Source organism: Myodes glareolus, chromosome 22 (genome assembly GCF_982192425.1).
Source record: "Myodes glareolus chromosome 22, mMyoGla1.1, whole genome shotgun sequence".
NCBI lineage: Eukaryota > Metazoa > Chordata > Mammalia > Rodentia > Cricetidae > Myodes > Myodes glareolus.
In genome coordinates this window covers 11656701-11673933 of record NC_142047.1, presented here as the reverse complement: position 1 = coordinate 11673933, position 17233 = coordinate 11656701, and the positions used below count along the sequence as shown (strand labels likewise).

Here is a 17233-nt window from a genome sequence, read left to right as displayed (position 1 = left end):
GCTGTGGGAGAAACCTGCTGTTTCCATGCTAACTGAGCAGAAGTATAGATTAGGAAACCTCAAAAAGATAAAGAGATGAAAACACTGGTCTCTGTTCTCTTAGTCCCCTTGACTAGCTACTGTGTTATTAGCACTGGCTGGGACTTTGATTCTTATTCTGATTGGACTAAATCCCAAACACCCACTATCATCACCGACCAGCGAACAAGACTTTCTATTGGCTTAAGACCATGTCCAAGCAGTTTTCTCGGGTGAATGCCTCACAAAGGACTTTGTCACATTGCCCTGGCCAGCCTCAAGTATGTTCTCCTGTGTGCCAAACAACAGGCTCACACCATTGCTTTAGTTTCTTTCCCATTGCTGGGGTACAAAACTCTGCAAAAGCAACTTAAGAGGGGCAGTTTATTCCGGCTCCTAGCTAAGAGGCAGCATCATGAAGGAGGACCAGAGGAGCGTGAAACACTAGCTACTTCCCATCCAGTCAGAAAACAGAGGGATGATGCTGTGGCTTGGCTCATCTTCTCTTCCTTGCACAGAGCAGGACCCCTGTCCAGAGAATGGGCTCACTTGCAGCTAGGATGGGTCTTTCAACATCAATTACAAAGTCAGTGTCACCCCACACATGCACAGAGGCCTGTCTTCCAGGTCATTCCAAGACCTGTCAAGCTAACAACTTACACTAACATTCTATCCATTGTGCCTTAGTTATTGGTGGTGGGCCAGCCGTGACCTTGTGCATACTAGACAAGTGTACTACTTCTGAATCACACCCCAGTTCAGCTTACTGTGTCTGTAAGTTATCCCTATCAGGCCCACGGAGTTTCTTATATTCATTGTCTCTTGCTGGGTCACAAAAGTATAGCGCCATCCACGTGGCAAGGTTTCATCCTCAGATATGGTCCATGGTATCATAGCTGAGTAGGACTTGGGAAGCGAGCATGGTGTCTCTGGTACCATGAAATATAGTACCAGGGAGGCTAGCTCTCAGGCAGGAGGCATTCAGGTCAGTTTCAGCCCAGGGTCCTCTGGGCCCTGTGTCTGAAGTGCAGTGTCTTCGGCAACAGTGACTTACCTCCCACTTCTCACTGGGGGAGAACCAAGGCCATACAATAAGCTATATGTTTTGGGAGTCTCTTGGACATTCCTGGACAGCAACTCAAAAGGGGGAGAAGGGGGCTTCTTATGTTTAATATCGGGGGGTCCTTGGCCCAAATGAGAAAAGTTTATTAAAACTATATATACATATTTATACACTGAATTTTTTGTATTATAGTCTTTAAGGTAAATAGTTAACAGTAAGATTTTTTGTGGCTTTTCCAGACATCTTTATTGTTATTTTACCCACCTCCCTTCTTCTGCGTTTACCTTCCTCTCCCTACCTAAGAAGCACCTCCTTTCCCATTTCCTTGATCAAATCACTTGTACCCAGCTGTTCCCTTCTCTATTGCTCCCTAACCTTTCTACCCTGGCAATGATCCTGTGTTACTTTCCTGTAGTTACTACAGGCCATGTACTCACATCTCAGGGGTTGGAGCGAGGAGCCCCCAGTAAGAGAGAACATGCACTATATATGTTCCTGGGTCTGGGTCACTCAATGTGATCTTAGTTCTGTCCTTTTACCTGTGGAAGTTCATGATCTCACTTTTCCTTACAGCCGGAGAGCATTCCATGGTGCGTATGGACCACATTTTCATTCTCCCTGCCTCAGTCACAGGACGTTTAGGTTGCTTCCATTTCCTAGCTGTTGTGAGCAGCGCAGCAATGGACATGGCTGAGCTAGCATGCACCCGTGGAGTAGGACATCGCATCCTTTGGGCATCTGCCAAGGAGGAATATAGCTGAGTCATGTGGTAGATTTATTCAGAGTTTTAGAGATTTCCCCCCACTGATTTCCATAGTAGCTGTACCAGTTTGCTGTCCCACCAACAGTGAGGGAAAGTTCCCTTTCCCCTATCCCCCCTCCATCATTTGTTCCGTTGTTCTTCTGGTTTTTGTTTTTCTGACTGGTGGAAGATAAAATCTCCAAGTTGTTTTGAATTGCAGTTCCCCAATTACTAGAGATTATTGATAGGTTTTATGCTCCCCATAACAAGTTTCTTCACCGACACAGGAAGCCAGATCAAGTCATATTGAAAAAGAATAACAACAGGTCTATTGAGCAAAGCAACTTCCAGGCGGCTTCTCAGTCTCAGATTGGGGTCAGGGAAGTTGTGCCCCTGTACCAGGGCAGGAAAGTCTTATAGACTGAGGGGTGATGACAGGTCCACCAGAAGCTTGGTTTGTGCCCAAGTGTGAAGGCCTGCCCTCAGCGTTTGTCTATAAAATTGATTAGTTGCTGTGTGTGTGTGTGTGTGTGTGTGTGTGTGTGTCTGTCTGTCTGTCTGTCTGTCTGTCTGTCTGTGTGTCTGTCTGTGTATCTGTCTGTGACAAAATGCCTGACAGGAGGGATTTGGGGCTCATGATATCTGGAAGCACAATCCACAAGACTGCTGAGCTCAGTGTTGGCAGCAGGAGAGAACAGCTTGCTTACACCATGGTGGATCAGAAAGCAGAGTTACGACTGAACCATCTTCAATACCTGGCCCAGAGTCCATATACATCAGATAGGTCCATGTCCCAAGGTCCTACAGCCTCCCAAGACAGTACCACCAATCAAGGAGCAGGTACTGAAATACACAAGCCTGCCAGGGCCATGCACATCCAGCCATACAAACACTCTGGACCTGACCCTTAGAGGAGCAGCAGGAGCAGGGTTAAACATGCTCAGCTCCCCAGCTGTGTCCCGGGGGAGTTTCCTGGAAGCAAAACCCCACATCTGGTCAGGAACAGGACATCAGAGCTTCCTCAGGCTCCCTGGAGCAGGAGATAGATACCCTGGCAGCTGTGGAAGCTCCTCCTGTCCCCTGCCTCCCACAGCGTTTGTCTATATGAAGTCCACTTTGGTGTCTCTTTTCTGTTCTCTTCCTCTTTTTTCTATCCTTTCTTCTTCTCTCCTCCTTCCCTCTCTCCCTCCTCTTTTCCTCATCTCCCCTCCACCTTCTCTCCCATCACCCTATCCCCTCCTCTTTTATCTTCTCTTCCTTTTCTTCATCTCCTTCCTCCCCCTTCCAGTTTCTGGTTTCAAGCAATCCTCAGCCTATTAAGTAGCCGGCACCCTAGGTGCCATCCCCACAACAGGCTGGCTTCTGCCATGCACTGTGATATTTCCCACCCACAGGCTCTTTGTATCGCTGGCCACTCAGCTCTGGGCAGGTAAGCCCTGTCACTGCCTCTCCCTGTTATCATCAAGTGATGATTAGGTCTCTCTAATGACCTGCCCAGAGAGACAGAGAGCCTCTGGGCTCCCAGCGAACCTGGGAGTTTATATTTATCTGCTGACCTCATGGGAGGTGTCTGCTGAGGATCTAACAGCTGCTATTAGGTGGTAATGATCTCAATTCCCCAAAGCAACACGGTGAACAACAAAAAATAACTAGCAGGTTTTCCCTGCCAGGGGATTCACACTGGCTCTCAGTCTGCCTGCTTGGGACTAGAGGGATTTGTAGCAGAACCTATGCCGGCCAGGACATTAAACCTGGGGTTGACACCCCTTTGAATCCATCTGAGGGGTGACTGGATTATATTCTTAGGGTGCTGGGCTCTACTGAATTACCAGGAAGGTCTGCTTTTCTTTACTTAGTAACAGTTTGCTTCCCATGTACTAAATGGCTGCTATCTAGATCTCCCTCCCTTCCTCCCTCCTTCCCTCCCTCCCTCCTTTCTTTCTGACTTTCTTTTCTCTCTCCTTCCTCCCTCCCTCCTTCCCTCCCTCCCTCCCTCCTTCCCTTCCTTTCTTCCTCCCTCCCTCCCTCCCTCCTTCCCTTCCTCCCTCCTTCCCTTACTTCCATGAGACAAGGGTGTTGTTTCATTAGCTGCATAGTGGTTGACCTGAGCCTGCCACCCCTTGCTGATGAGGCCTAGGCCCAGGCAAGCCTTTGAGTCCTGTTGCAGCAAGCTTCTCTGCTGCCACCTCCTCTGCTGCCCCTGCTTCTGCTGCCTCCTCAACAACTTCCATGTCAGGAGCCAAATGCTGTGTTTTTAATGAAGTCTCTGTTGTTCTGTTTTACCAATAAAGCCTTGGGAGCCAGATCCTGGGGTGAAAACCTGCTAGCTCAGAGAGGCAGAGAAAGCAGCCAGCTGCTTCCTCCTTTATCATCATCCCAAAAAAGAGAGTTTACTCCTCCAGCCCCAAACAAAACCTCCTCCAACCAGATGTCCCTCCCTTCTACTTCCTGTGCATTTCTCTCTCCATTCTCCTGACTTCCTCCTACTCTCTCTGACTTTTTCCTGTCAACTGGTTACTTGTTCCACCTCTTGACCTGTGGTTGATTTTATTTAATCCTATTTACGATATTCCAGCAGAAAGCTCTTGGATTAAAGGTGTGTGCTTAGGGCCGAGTCATACCACAGCTAGAAGCAGGTTCCTCCAGTAATCAACACAATCTCAGGGCTCACAGTGTGATTAAACATCCCTCAACACAAGGTCTCAGTATGTAGCCTGGGCTTTCCCGAACTTTGACATTTATGTTGGATACTTTGTCTCAACTTTGACCAAGCTAAAGTCATCTGAGAGTGGGAATCTCAGTTTAAAAAATGCCTCTAAAGTCAGGTTATAGGTAAGCCTGTAGGGCATTGTCTTAATTAGTGGTTGATGTGAGAGGGACCAGCATGTTGTAGATGAGGCTACCCCTACACTGGTGGTCCTGGCTGCTCTGAGAAAGCAGACTGAGTAAGCCACGAGGCTCAAACCATTAAGCAGCGCTCCTCCATGGCCTCTGCGTCAGCTCCTGCTCCAGGTTCCTGTCCTAGGTGAGTCCCCGCCCTCACTGTTCTTACTGATGAAATTGTGGGTGGAATAAACCTTTTCCTCCTCAAGTTGCTTTTGGTCATGGTGTTTCATTGCAGCAACGGGAACCCTGATCCATCATCCTCCTGCCTCTGCTTCTTAGGTGCTGAGGGTACAAGCATCCACCATCCTGCCACCTTTGCTAGCTTCCTCTTTCACCGTCCTAGGCAAAGCCTTCGTGTCCCCTTGAGCAGTCACTGTACCAGCGTGTGCAGGCCCCTTTTTGAAGTGGCTGTTCTTACAAGTTTGACCCAAAGAGATTTTGTTTTCTTTTTTAATGCTGCGGACAGAACTCAGAACCTTACACAAGCTGTTGTGGCAATCAAATTCACTGGGAAATACCGAAGACCTAGACTCAATTCAAATTTGAATGAAATGAATTTGTTTTTATTGCTAGCAGAAAGAGGGCAGCCTGAGAGTCAAGCAGCATGAAGTGAGGAAGGGGCTTAAGGGGGCGTTTGTAAGGGTGACACCAAAGATGGAGAATTATCTGTGGAGTCCACGTCTGGGCAAGAGAATCATTTCACTCCCTTCAGCTCTGCTCCATCCTGCTGTAGAGCAATAAAAAGACCACTTCACCCACAGAGACAAGTAAAGTTACAAAAGCAGAAAGCAAGTGGTTAAATACCTGGCGGGAGGAACACCACTGTCTTACTCTTATCTCACCTGCAGGCCACCAGGCTCTCACACAGCCTCCCCCCCCCCCCCCCCCCGCAAAGGTCATCCCTTAAGGGATGCCTGGTATTATGTTAAGTGTCTTTAACTGTCACTGGGGAGTTTATGTGTAATTTATTACGCAGTCTGAGCACTCTGGAAGAGGTGTCACTAATTGACTGGGACAGAGCAGGCAGTGACACAGTGACATCAGCTGAGGGCTGGCTGTCACATGCCCACAGTGCCAGGCGGGTACCTTAGAGTCATGCACCCGGTCCCTCACTGAAGGATTCTAGTCAGGTGCTCTACCACTAAGACATTCCCCAGTCCACGCTGAAGACCTAAAAAGTTTATGACATATTTATTCATTCCTTCATTCAGTGTGTGCGTGCATGCATGTGTACACGTGTGCACTCATGTGCGTGTGCAAGTGCCACCACACTTATGTCATGGCATGCATGTGGAGATCGGAGGACAACCTTGGGTGTTGGTCTTAGACACCTTAGATACAGGGTCTCTGATGTGAGGCATTATGTAAGCCAGGCTGCTGGCCCATGAGTTTGTGGGGCTCTCCTATTTCCACCTTCCGTCTTGTAGGCGAATTGGGGTTACAGACGCCTGGTACTGTGTCTGGCTTTACATGTTTGGACTCCAGAGATTCAAGGTCAGGCCCTTAGGCTTGTACACAAGTCCTCCTCACACACAGAGATTTGAACTTGTGATCTCCATCCTAGGCTCCCTGATGCTGACACCTCAGTTCCTCCACTTGAGTCTTTCTAGGGCTGCTTTAGGTGAGGTCTCATGCAGCTCAGGCTGGCATGAACTGATCTTCCTCTCTCCACGGTGCTGCGATTACAGATGCTGACCCCACTTTCCAGCTCCACCTCCACCTCCACAGTGCCGCCATTACAGATGCTGCCCCCACTTCCCAGCTCCACCTCCACGGTGCCGCCATTACAGATGCTGCCCCCACTTCCCAGCTCCACCTCCACCTCCATAGTGCCGCCATTACAGATGCTGCCCCCACTTCCCAGCTCCACCTCCACGGTGCCGCCATTACAGATGCTGCCCTTACAGATGCTGCCCCATGTAACAAACTTCCAGTTTGTTCCCTCTCTGAGCTTGCCCTCTTGTTTTTTGTTGATCCTGAATCTTAAATTTGAGACCCTGTGTATGAACTTACAGAGACTGTGGCAGCGTGCCAAGACTTCCAAAGGTTAAAGCCAGCTGTGGGAGGGGAAAGCGGACACAGACTCCTACCCATAACCAAGAATGCTGGAAACCCCACTGTCAGCCCACTTTCAGTAACCTAGTGACAGCAGGACATGTCACAAGAGTATTTCCACTGTCACCACGGGTTGTGCATCCTCCCTGTGTGCATATCCTATATCCCCTTACAAAAAGCAAGTGTCTTGTCTCCCTGCCCTCTTTCTCTCCCGCTCAGAGGCGGTGTCTGCATCCCCTGCCTCACTCCCCCACGCCAATAAACCTCTCCAGTGAGATCCGCTGCATGATGTGATCTATTGTGGCCTACCTTGGCCCAGACCCACCAAAGGTACTCTTCGGTCACTTAAATCATAACAGAGAATCTAGAGGCAGTCTATACAACTGCAGACAAAAGAAAGGTCAATTTTCTGCAATGAAATGTTACTAGGTACAATGACCACATTCCACACTCCAGGGCAGGCTCTTTGCCCAACTATAGTGGGCTAAGACAAAATAAACTCTATGACATTTTGTGGACTTTTTGGTTGATTTTTTTTGGTTTGTTTTGTCTTATTAGTTTTTTTGTTTTGCTTTTTATGATTTTTTTATTTTTCCCTCCCTCCCCCTTCCTTCCTTCCTTCCTTCCTTCCTTCCTTCCTTCCTTCCTTCCTTCCTTTCTTTCTTTCTTTCTTTCTTCCTGAGACAGGGTTTCTCTGTGTAGCTTTGGAGCCTGTACACCAGGCTGGCCTCGAAGTCACAGAAAACTACCTGCCTCTGTCTCTGGAGAGTTGGGATTAAAGGCCTGCGCCACCACTACTTGGCTGTAGCTTTTTTCTTAAGAGAAAGAACAAAAAGTTAGGTAGTAGGGTGGTGGGGATGTGCTAGGTCCAAAAGAAACTCAGAACAAATGACTGAGGTGTCTATTAGCATATCAAAGTGGATAATGGCTCCTGGGTTCTCCCAGCATTTCCTAGCATTGCAAATATAGAGTCCTGGCTCCTCTGGGCACTTCTCACTGGGCACTGCCCCTACTCTAAACTACTCCAGCCCCTGGGCTTTGCTTCCCATCATCCAGCTTTCCCTTCCTTTATGACTTCAGCCATTTTGGTCACTCACTCTATTGGTCCCCATTTTCTGGACCTCTTGGTCCTCTCTGTGCCTTCTTGGTTCTCTGCTCTTGGTCCCCATTTTCTGGGCCTCTCTTGTCCCATAAACCTGAGAATCTTGAGGAGAAAAGGCCAAGTCCATGATTGTCCCATTAACGCAAGCTGTATTTTTGGGTACAATAAGGACTGGCCAGCCGGCTATCTCACCCTGTCCGGATTTAAGAGCAGCCTCTGCCAGCCTCTTGAGGTCCATTTTATAGGGGAGATAAGGTATTCAGAGAAGTAAAAGAGTCAGGTGCTATACACTGTTAGGAAACCCCAGTGAAAAGGAAGGAACAAGGGTAAGGACAGACATCATTTGAATGGGGCACACATATATTTAGTGTAGGCTGAAAAACATGATTTGCAATTTACATCAGATCTAAGAAACAGGATTTTTTAAAAGACAAGTTTCTTTTATTTTGTTTTTGCTTTGGTGTGTGTGTGTGTGTATGTGTGTGTGCGCGCGCAGTTCTACCTCTCCTGGAACTAGCTCTGTTGCCTTGAACTCAGAGATCTGACTGCCTCTGCCTCCCAAGTGCTGGGATTACCACCCCAGGCAGGAACTTGTTCTTTATTACAAATGGAAACCTAGGAGTGGCTATGTCCTCATTTTGATTTAGGGAGGATCTGGGAGGAGATGCGTGAGGGGAAAACATGATCAAAATATATTCTCTGAATTTTCTTCTTTTTTAAAAAAAAGAAAAGGAAAAGACATTTTGTGTTCAAAACTAACTTCCTAAGTTTTTAATTGGCTTCTTAAGTTTTCATGCACCATAATATAAGGTGGTATTTGTTTGGTTGGAGCTCTTGACTTGCTCCTGTGTCGTCTTGGAAGCCCCATTCCTCTCTCCTCTTCCTCTCTCTCCAAATCCAGTCTGCTCAGAGAGTCTCCAAACAAAGGAAAAGCACCAAAAACCTAGTTCCACCTTCTAGGCGGCTATTGTAGCTTCGTCCTCTGAAGTTGCCAGTCACCCAAGTCCCTACCTAAGTGCTCAGCTTTTGAGCATACTTAGGCACAACCCCAGCTTGTGGCAGACATGTCATCGCCTCTCACCTACAATCTATAAAACTTTCCTGCCCTGGCTTGGGCCTGTGACTTCTCTGACCTGGACCTCTGGGACCAGCGAACTTGCTGGGAAGTTGCTTTGCTCTCAATAAACCTATTGCTATACCTTTTCTATTCTGTTTGATCTGGTTTACTGCACCAGCAGAGAAACTTATTATCTGTGGCAGAAACCTGTTAGTATTTTTTAAAAGAAAAGGAAATATCCCACTGCAAAGCCAGGCAAGTTTTCCATCATTGAGGTGTAGCCCAAGCCCCCCTTCTGCCTCTTTCATTAGATGGACCTCGGGTTTAGTCATCTTCCACCTCGGTTACTACCTCTACTTCATGGATCTCGTCTTTTTATCTCATACTCAGGCTATTTCTTCAGCTTTGTCTCCTCCTCCAGTCCTGTCTGGTCTACCTTATGTCCTTAGAGTTTCTATAAGTTCCTTTGGAAAAGCACTTCATTTGTATGTTCCCAAAGTTTATTGATCTTTGGTTATCTTTTATTTCTTTTGTCCTTTTATCCAGCTCTATTCTTTATCTATACTTGACAGCCTTGCAGTGTGTACCTATTATCTATTATTTCTTCTGTCAAAGCAGCTCCTCATGGATTTGGTGATTTTTAAATTCTGGGCTTGGGTAGAACTGTGCAGACTGTAGTATCTGGTCCATGAATTTGAATCCTTTCTCCACCACATACCATCAGTGTGAAAGTCACTTCTCTGTCTTCAGTTCACAATTCATAAAATGCTGCCAGCATCACGAGGGGATTTGAAAACGTCTTAGGCTACTTTGTATTGCTGAAAGAAAATGCCTGAGACTAGGTATCTGTGTCATATTGCATTTAATATAGTATTCAGGTGCCCGAAGGATGGAAAGACTATGGCTGTTGTGTTCTGGTCTTTCTGGATGTGTTACCAGTGGCAGAGAACCGCAAAGAGAACTGGCCACGTGGAGGGTGAAGTTGCAATGTAGTCACATGAACCAGACATGTATTGTCAGTCTGGACTACATGAGATCTTGTCCTAAATCTAACTAAATCAATTAATTAAATAAACAGGCATATTAATAGTCTGTGTCTTGAATATTTTGGGGTTGTATGTCTTTAGAGGTGTCTTTAGCCCAGGATAACCTGAACCTGAAGAAGGCAGATGAAGCAGTTTTCCTTGGAGCCTGTTTGGTTTTGTGCCATGCACACATACCAGTCCCGTAATAGTGCCCTTGGCAGTCTATTTCCTTCACCTGCGTGTGCTGTGCACACGTACCCCTCTCCACTCCAGCAGCCTCAGAACCCTCAATCCCCAACTGCATCAGGCTCTACCGCTCCATCTCTGAACCGACGCGTTAGTTTCTACCCCAGTAATAATCAAATTTAGACAGCACAAGTGTGTTCCCAACAGCTGGGGAGACTGGAAGAGCCAATCTGGCCTGAACTGGCTTTGGGTGCATGCACAGTAAGGCAAAATCATGTCCTTTAGTAACGTTTTAGGGAGAACCCCTGTTTACTATCTTGCACCCATGTCTAGCTGGGTGTGCAAATGAATAAAATCAGACTCATTAAGAGAAGGAACATGCACAGTAGAAAAATGAATTTGCAGCCTCCTCTATCAATTAAAAGGACCAGCACAACCATGGCCCTTAGTAACAACCATGGCCCTTAGTAACCAGTCTCTTCTTCCTATAGAGGCCATGAATAAAAGACCCTAGACTGTAACCTGGGGCCCTTGAGAGCTAATTCAGGGTTTTGTGCATACAAGCCAAGGAATAAGGTCTTGTTAATCACCCTGGCGGTCTGGTACCTGCTGTACATCACACAGTGTACTTCTAACATTTTTTAAGTTGAAAAGCATTTTAATTAAAAATATACCCCCATTTCCCCCTTTCCTGTGCTCCTTCCAATCCAAGATGTGTTCCCTTCCTCAAACTTCTCCTATGTTCCCTTCTTACTGCTTCTTAAATCAATGGCCTCTTTGTAATGATCAGTTACATGTATTTATATAAATGCATAAATATATAGCTACAACCTGCTGAAATTAGTGTGGCTTCTGTGTACGATTTCAGGGTTGACCCCTTTGTGTTTGGGTAACCAGTTAGGGGAATCGTTCCTGGGAAAGAATAATTCTCCCTCTGTTAACAGTCATTTGTTTCCTGTAGCTCTTTGCATTGGGCAGGACCCAGTGATAACTCCCCTACTGAGTTAGCATATCTGTTGATGTTGTCATTGCTCAGTCTTTGTTTAGCAGCCATACTTGTAATGTATGATCAGTGAAGCTTCCCTGTCATTTCTAGGACGTGGTTTCAGCAGACCTCCTGGTTCTCTGACTCTTGCAATCTCTCTGGGTCATTCACTGAGCCTTAAGTACACAAGTCACATTGTAAAGGTATCTGTTGGTATGTTGCATGATCTGTTGATATTGCATTATAATCTGTTATGATTTTTTTTGGCCCCCATTTGCTGTAAAGATTCTAACATTTATGTTGTTCTATTTACCAACAGACTTGGGAGTTAAATGTTGGGGTGAAAACCTGCTACCTCAAAGGAGCTGAGATGCAACCAGCTGGCCTTCTTTCCAGCCAGAGAACCAGCAAGAGAAGCATCTCTCCACACCGTTCCAAACTAAAACAGCCTATGAATCTCTAAGCCCTCCCTTCTTTCCTTGCTTCTTTCTCTCTGTCTTCCCAGGTCCTCTGTACTCTCTGTGGATAATTCTTGTCAACTAGTCATTGACTCTGAACCTTGATCCAAGGTTAACTTTATTGACACAGTCTTGGAATGTCACAGTATGATCAAATATCCCACAGCATTTTCCCGTCTCCTTTGTCTAAATAAAAAGGAAAGGTTCTAACTCTGACACAGCAAAACTATACACAATAACAACCATTATCAGACAAAAATTGCATTCATAATGCCCAGTCCATTAGCTTTTTGGCAAACTCCGAGGAAGTGCTCTATTGTCTCTCTCAAGCAATGTGTCTGATTCCTGCTTCTTTCAGGAGGTTTGTCAAGTCTGAGAGTCCAGCAGCAGCCCTTGGGGAGGGAGAGGCCTAATGAATCTGGTCAGTTTCAGAGGCTTCCTGAGGATTTTGAGTTGTTTGCTTCCTGAATTTAAGGAGCGTCCCTGCAAAGTGGATTGTTTCACCTCCCCTTAGAACATCCTCTGTCAAAAACAAAACAAAGCAGCCCTCCCCCCAAAAGAACATCCTCTGTCTATTAAGAAACTTCCCTCTGAAGTCACTGGTTTTATCTCAAAAGAAATTGCTATACAACATGTAATTCTGTGTCTGGCTGGGAGTCACATGTGTGTGCTGTCTGTGTGCGGAAATTTTCACTTGGCGTTGCTGTACAGGTTCCTGTGGCAGCCTGTCATCCGAATTCCACTCTTGTATACTGCCCCATGCTGGTAATGTTCTAGATTGTTCACAGCTTGGAGCATTTTTCTGGTGTGCACTGTGAACATTCTTGTGCATGTCAGAGGTGAACATAGTTCACATTTCCATTGGGTAACCATCTGGAAGTGGTGTGGCTAGGGCTTGCACCCATCAGTTTGAGTAGAAACTGTTCTTTCTCAGAGTGCTCTGTCCTCTCAAAATTTGCATTATCTTGGCGTGCTAGTGCCTGGCTGTCATCCCAGGCAGCAAGATCAGAAATTTGAGGACAGCCTGGGCTACATTATGCTACCCTTCCTGAGAAAACAACAGGTCTGGGTGTGTGGTTCGGTTCTAGAGTTCTTGTTCTTGTTCTAGCACAAGGCACTAGGTTTCAGCCTTGGCACCACAAAAAAACAAAAGCACACAATGACAACAAATCATAGTAAAAATCTTATCACCACCACCACCAATAGCTCAAAATGTGACTTGGTTTGGAAATAGTCACTGCATATGTAATTTATTATATTGGGGTCAGTAGATGTCCCTAAACCAGTATGACTGATGCCTTTATGGAAATGATAAATAGAGTCACAGACACACACAGGAAGCAGGCCATGTTAAGATGAAGGCAGAGTTGGAGGTGAGTGACCAGGACGGCCAGAGAAATATCAGATGCCTGGAGAAAGATGGGAAACAGATCCTCTTCCGGCCTTCAGAAGAACCCACGTTTTCCAAGTGCCACAGGTGATCAACCACTGGAAGGATCCACTATCCCTAGACTGTAGAAGAATCTTCTCCAGGACACACAGATTTGGACATTCAAAACCCACATCTGGCACTCTGTGACTCTGGGCTGGTTGGTTGTCTTTCTCAGCCTTCATTCCAGTTGTGAAAGAGCACATGGTGGTTATACAGTGCTTTGTGAAGGGGATGCAAGTGAATTATATAAGTGATATGTTTAGAGGAGAACAGGCACATAGTAAATGTTCACTTAGTGCTCATACCAGTCATTCCCTGCAACCAGCTCTCCCCCTTTTCCTCTCATCCGTTCCCCCTTCTTTCTCTATCCTCTTCATTTTCTGTTTCATATTCTTTTCCTCTCATTCTCTTTCAGTTTTCTGTTCTCCACTTCAAAAGTATTCTCTCTGTGGACTCCTGCTTCCTAGAGATATTTTCTGTCATGTGATGCTCATCACATTCCAGGGAGTAAAAGAGATAAACTTGAGGAACAGGCTTGTGGCTCTGAATTTACCAGACCATGAGACTGTAGCCATATGCTTCCTCTAAGGGGAAATGGTGACTCTGTAAAGACAAGTGTAGGATCCAGGGATTCATTCCTTTCTACATTTTAGTGGTGTGTGTGTGTGTGTGTGTGTGTGTGTGTGTGTGTGTGTGTGTGTGTCTGTTTCCTTCTCATTTCAGACTCAGGTCCAAAATCCTCTTCGGCATCACCTTGGCTCCCAGATGCCTTGAGAACTGTGTGTGACATGAGAGCTTTTTCCTCTGGTGTTACCTTGATGATATTCCCCACCATCTAAACTTTATCCTCCACTTGGCTTCCAGAGTGCCAGGATTCCACAAGTCAATCACAGGCGATGTGAAGCTAACCCTATTGCCCCCCCTCAGTCCCACCTGGGCCCGACTCCTATCTCACATGGCTTCCCTCTTTGCACTCTGCAGAGCAACGATGCCTCAGGGAACACTTGGAACTGGTTGTACTTCATCCCCCTCATCATCATCGGCTCCTTCTTTATGCTGAACCTTATGCTGGGTGTGCTATCTGGGTAAGTCCCTGCTACCTCCACCCTCCATCCCACTCCTCCTAATGAATACACTTCTTTCCTGGTTTCCTTAGCAAGCCCACTGCATAGATTGTGTACTGCTAGGGATTGATCAATGAGGAAGCCCTTATGGGGTTTTCTTATCTGTTGGTGTATATATATATATATATATATATATATATATATATATATATATATATATATATCCAATACTTTGGGGAGCTGGAGAGGTGGCTTGGTGTTTGAGAACACTGGCTGCTCTTCCAAAGGACTTAAGTGAACCCAGATGACCATTAACAACCATCTATAACTCTAGTTCCCGGGAATCCAGCAACTTTTTTTGACCTCAGGGTACCAACCATATACATAGTACACAGACATACATGCAAGCAAAACACCCACACACACAAATAAATAATTCTTTAAAAAAATAAAATAAATAACAAGCTATGGGTAGTGACTCACACATGTAATCCCAGTACTCAGGAAGTAGAGACAGGAGAATCGCCACAGATATACTTCATAGTCATCCCAGGCCAAGTTGGGTTACAGAGTGAGACACTGTTTCATAAAAACAAAACAATGACCTACACACACACACACACACACACACACACACACACACACACACACACATATATATATATATATATATATATATATATATATATATATACACAGAATCAAACATGCATTTTCCTTGGGACTGAAGAGATAGCCCAGCAGTCAAGCATGCTTACAGATAGGCTGGTCATGTTGATGCACGTCCTTGATCCCAGTGCTCCAGAGGCGAAAGCAAGTGCATCTCTGGGCGTTCAAGGTCATAGTGAACCCCTGTCTCAAAAAACGTTTGGGGCTGGAGAGATAATTCAACAGTTGAGGGCATGGGCTTGGTTCCCAGGGGTCTGATGCCCTACTCTGACCTCCTCTGGCGCCAGACACATACCTGATGCTCACAAATACCTGCAGGCAAAACGCGCAAGCACATCTGAAACAGAAAACAGTGATTACTGCTATTGCAGAGGACCCGAGTTCAGTTCCTGATATCCACATAGGGCAGCTTGTAACCACCTGTAACTCCAGCTGTAGGGGATCTGACACCTTCTTCTAGACTCCAAAGGTACCTGCACAAGTTTGGTACACACACACATGTAAATAAAAATTGTAAATAAGTATGTTAAATGCATTCTAACACAAATGTCCCCCAAATCCCCAAAATTACTTTACTTTAAAAAAAAACTTAATTATAAATAGACTTCATATTTCTCAGCAAAGAATTGTGGGAGCACGTGATGCAGCCCAATGCTGCCAGTAGCAACCCCTGGTTCCTCCAGGTTTCCGCTCTGATTTCCTTATCCAAGACTTTTGCTGACAGATAGTTGATGTCTCAAAATGACCACCTGATACTCACAAGATGGCTGCCATGTGAGCCAAACAGGAAGAAGCAGAGCCACAAGGATTGCTGCTGACAGCAAGCAGACTGGAAGGGTTTAGCAGGAGTGTTCTGAGAGAGAGAATTGGTGTGTGGCAGCACTAGTTGGCTTAGCTTTGAGCTCAGATGTATGGGGACATCAGGAACTGTGTACACACTGAAAGATTAGGACGCCCTCCTAGAGGGCTGACTTCCATGTTGAGAACCACTGCCTTCACCACATCCCCAAACACACATGGCTTCTGAAAGTTTTCCTAACAACAGAATCTGTCTTTTGGGGGGAGTCAAGAGAGTGTTTTCTGGTTTTAAGACAGGGTCTCCTGTAGTCCAGAATGACGACCTTCTGTTTGTGATTCTCCTGCCTCCATCTTCTGAGGGCTGGGATAACAGGCATGTGCTCCTATGCCAGGTTTATGTTGTGCTGCAGGGGGGATCCCAGGGCTCTGCCCATGGTCGACGGGTGTTTACCGATCAAACCCTATCACCACCAACCTCTAGCTTCCTTGTGATCCTGAAAGGAGTTTGCAAAAGAAAGGGTGTGTGTGGAGAACCGGAGGGCTTTTCTGAAGCTCAGGAGACAACAGCAGATTGAATGTGAGCTCAATGGATACATGGAGTGGATCTCAAAAGCAGGTTAGGTCCTTTCACCCTGGGGTCCAGGGATGGCATCCCAGAGTCACAGTTGCCCTTTGGAGGGGTCTAAGGGAGGGTGATGGGTGGAGACAGAGGATTCAGGTTGCTAGCCTGGGATTTTAGCAGGAAGAATCCACTGCAGACCAGGGCCTGTGACGCACAGCTGGAGCCCAGCATTGGAGGCACTGCTGGCTCACTTGCTCTTGCTCTGGCAAACACTATGACCAAAAGGGTTGATCTTAGCTTATTCTTTATACCCCACCCCTGAGGGAAGTCAAGGGCACAAGTTCAAAGCAGGAACTGAAACAGACACCATGGAGGAACACTGGTTACTGGCTTGCTCTCCACACTGCAAAACCCAGAGACACAGTAGTTCCTCCATCTCCAGGCTTGGGTGCCTTGGAAGTCCCTATCTGGTACCAAAAACCTGAAAAAGTTCCTGGAGAATCACATGTCCTCAGTGACAGAAGCCTGGAAAGGCTGGTCCTGATACCAGGGAAGGATTAGCAAATGAAGGAGAGATTGACTCCTGTGAGAGAGACCCAGACAACCTCCTCTGCCTTGTCATTTGTCATTGCCCTTTGGGCTGCTGCATAGTCTTCCCATACCAGATAAAACAAGACCATTCCTCAGACAAGGCTTCCCACTCAAACGATTCTAATTTGTGAAAAATTGACATTAAAACCAGCCATCACATGAGACTGAGACAGGAAGGCTATTGTTTGAAGACAGCCAGGGCTATCTCTCAGACAAGAGAGAGAGAGAGAGAGAGAGAGAGAGAGAGAGAGAGAGAGAGAGAGAGAGAGAGAGAGAATCCACTTTGAGATGAAATCTTGTTTTTGTTTGTTTGTTTGGTTTGTTGATTGGTTTTTTTGGTTTTTTTAAGGCAAGGTGTTTCTGTAGCTTTGGAGCCTGTCCTGGAACTCACTCTGTAAACCAGACTGGCCTCAAGCTCACAGAGATCTGCCTGCCTCTGCCTCCAGAGTGCTGGGATTAAACACATGTTTGTTTTTCAGATGGGCTCATTGCTCACGTAGACCAGACTAGTCTCAAACTAGCCAAGGATGACCTTGAACT

At 46.2% G+C, this 17233-nt stretch overlaps 1 protein-coding gene across 1 annotated transcript in view; it reads left to right on the top strand.

Moving 5' to 3' along the window:
• The first annotated feature begins 12932 nt into the window (after nucleotides 1-12932).
• The window catches only part of LOC148118415 (voltage-dependent P/Q-type calcium channel subunit alpha-1A-like), a 66376-nt gene continuing 62075 nt past the window's right edge, over nucleotides 12933-17233 (top strand). The window contains 2 exon segments of the mRNA XM_087900628.1: nucleotides 12933-12950; nucleotides 13991-14081. Of these exon segments, the coding sequence (XP_087756754.1) occupies nucleotides 12933-12950; nucleotides 13991-14081 (109 nt within the window).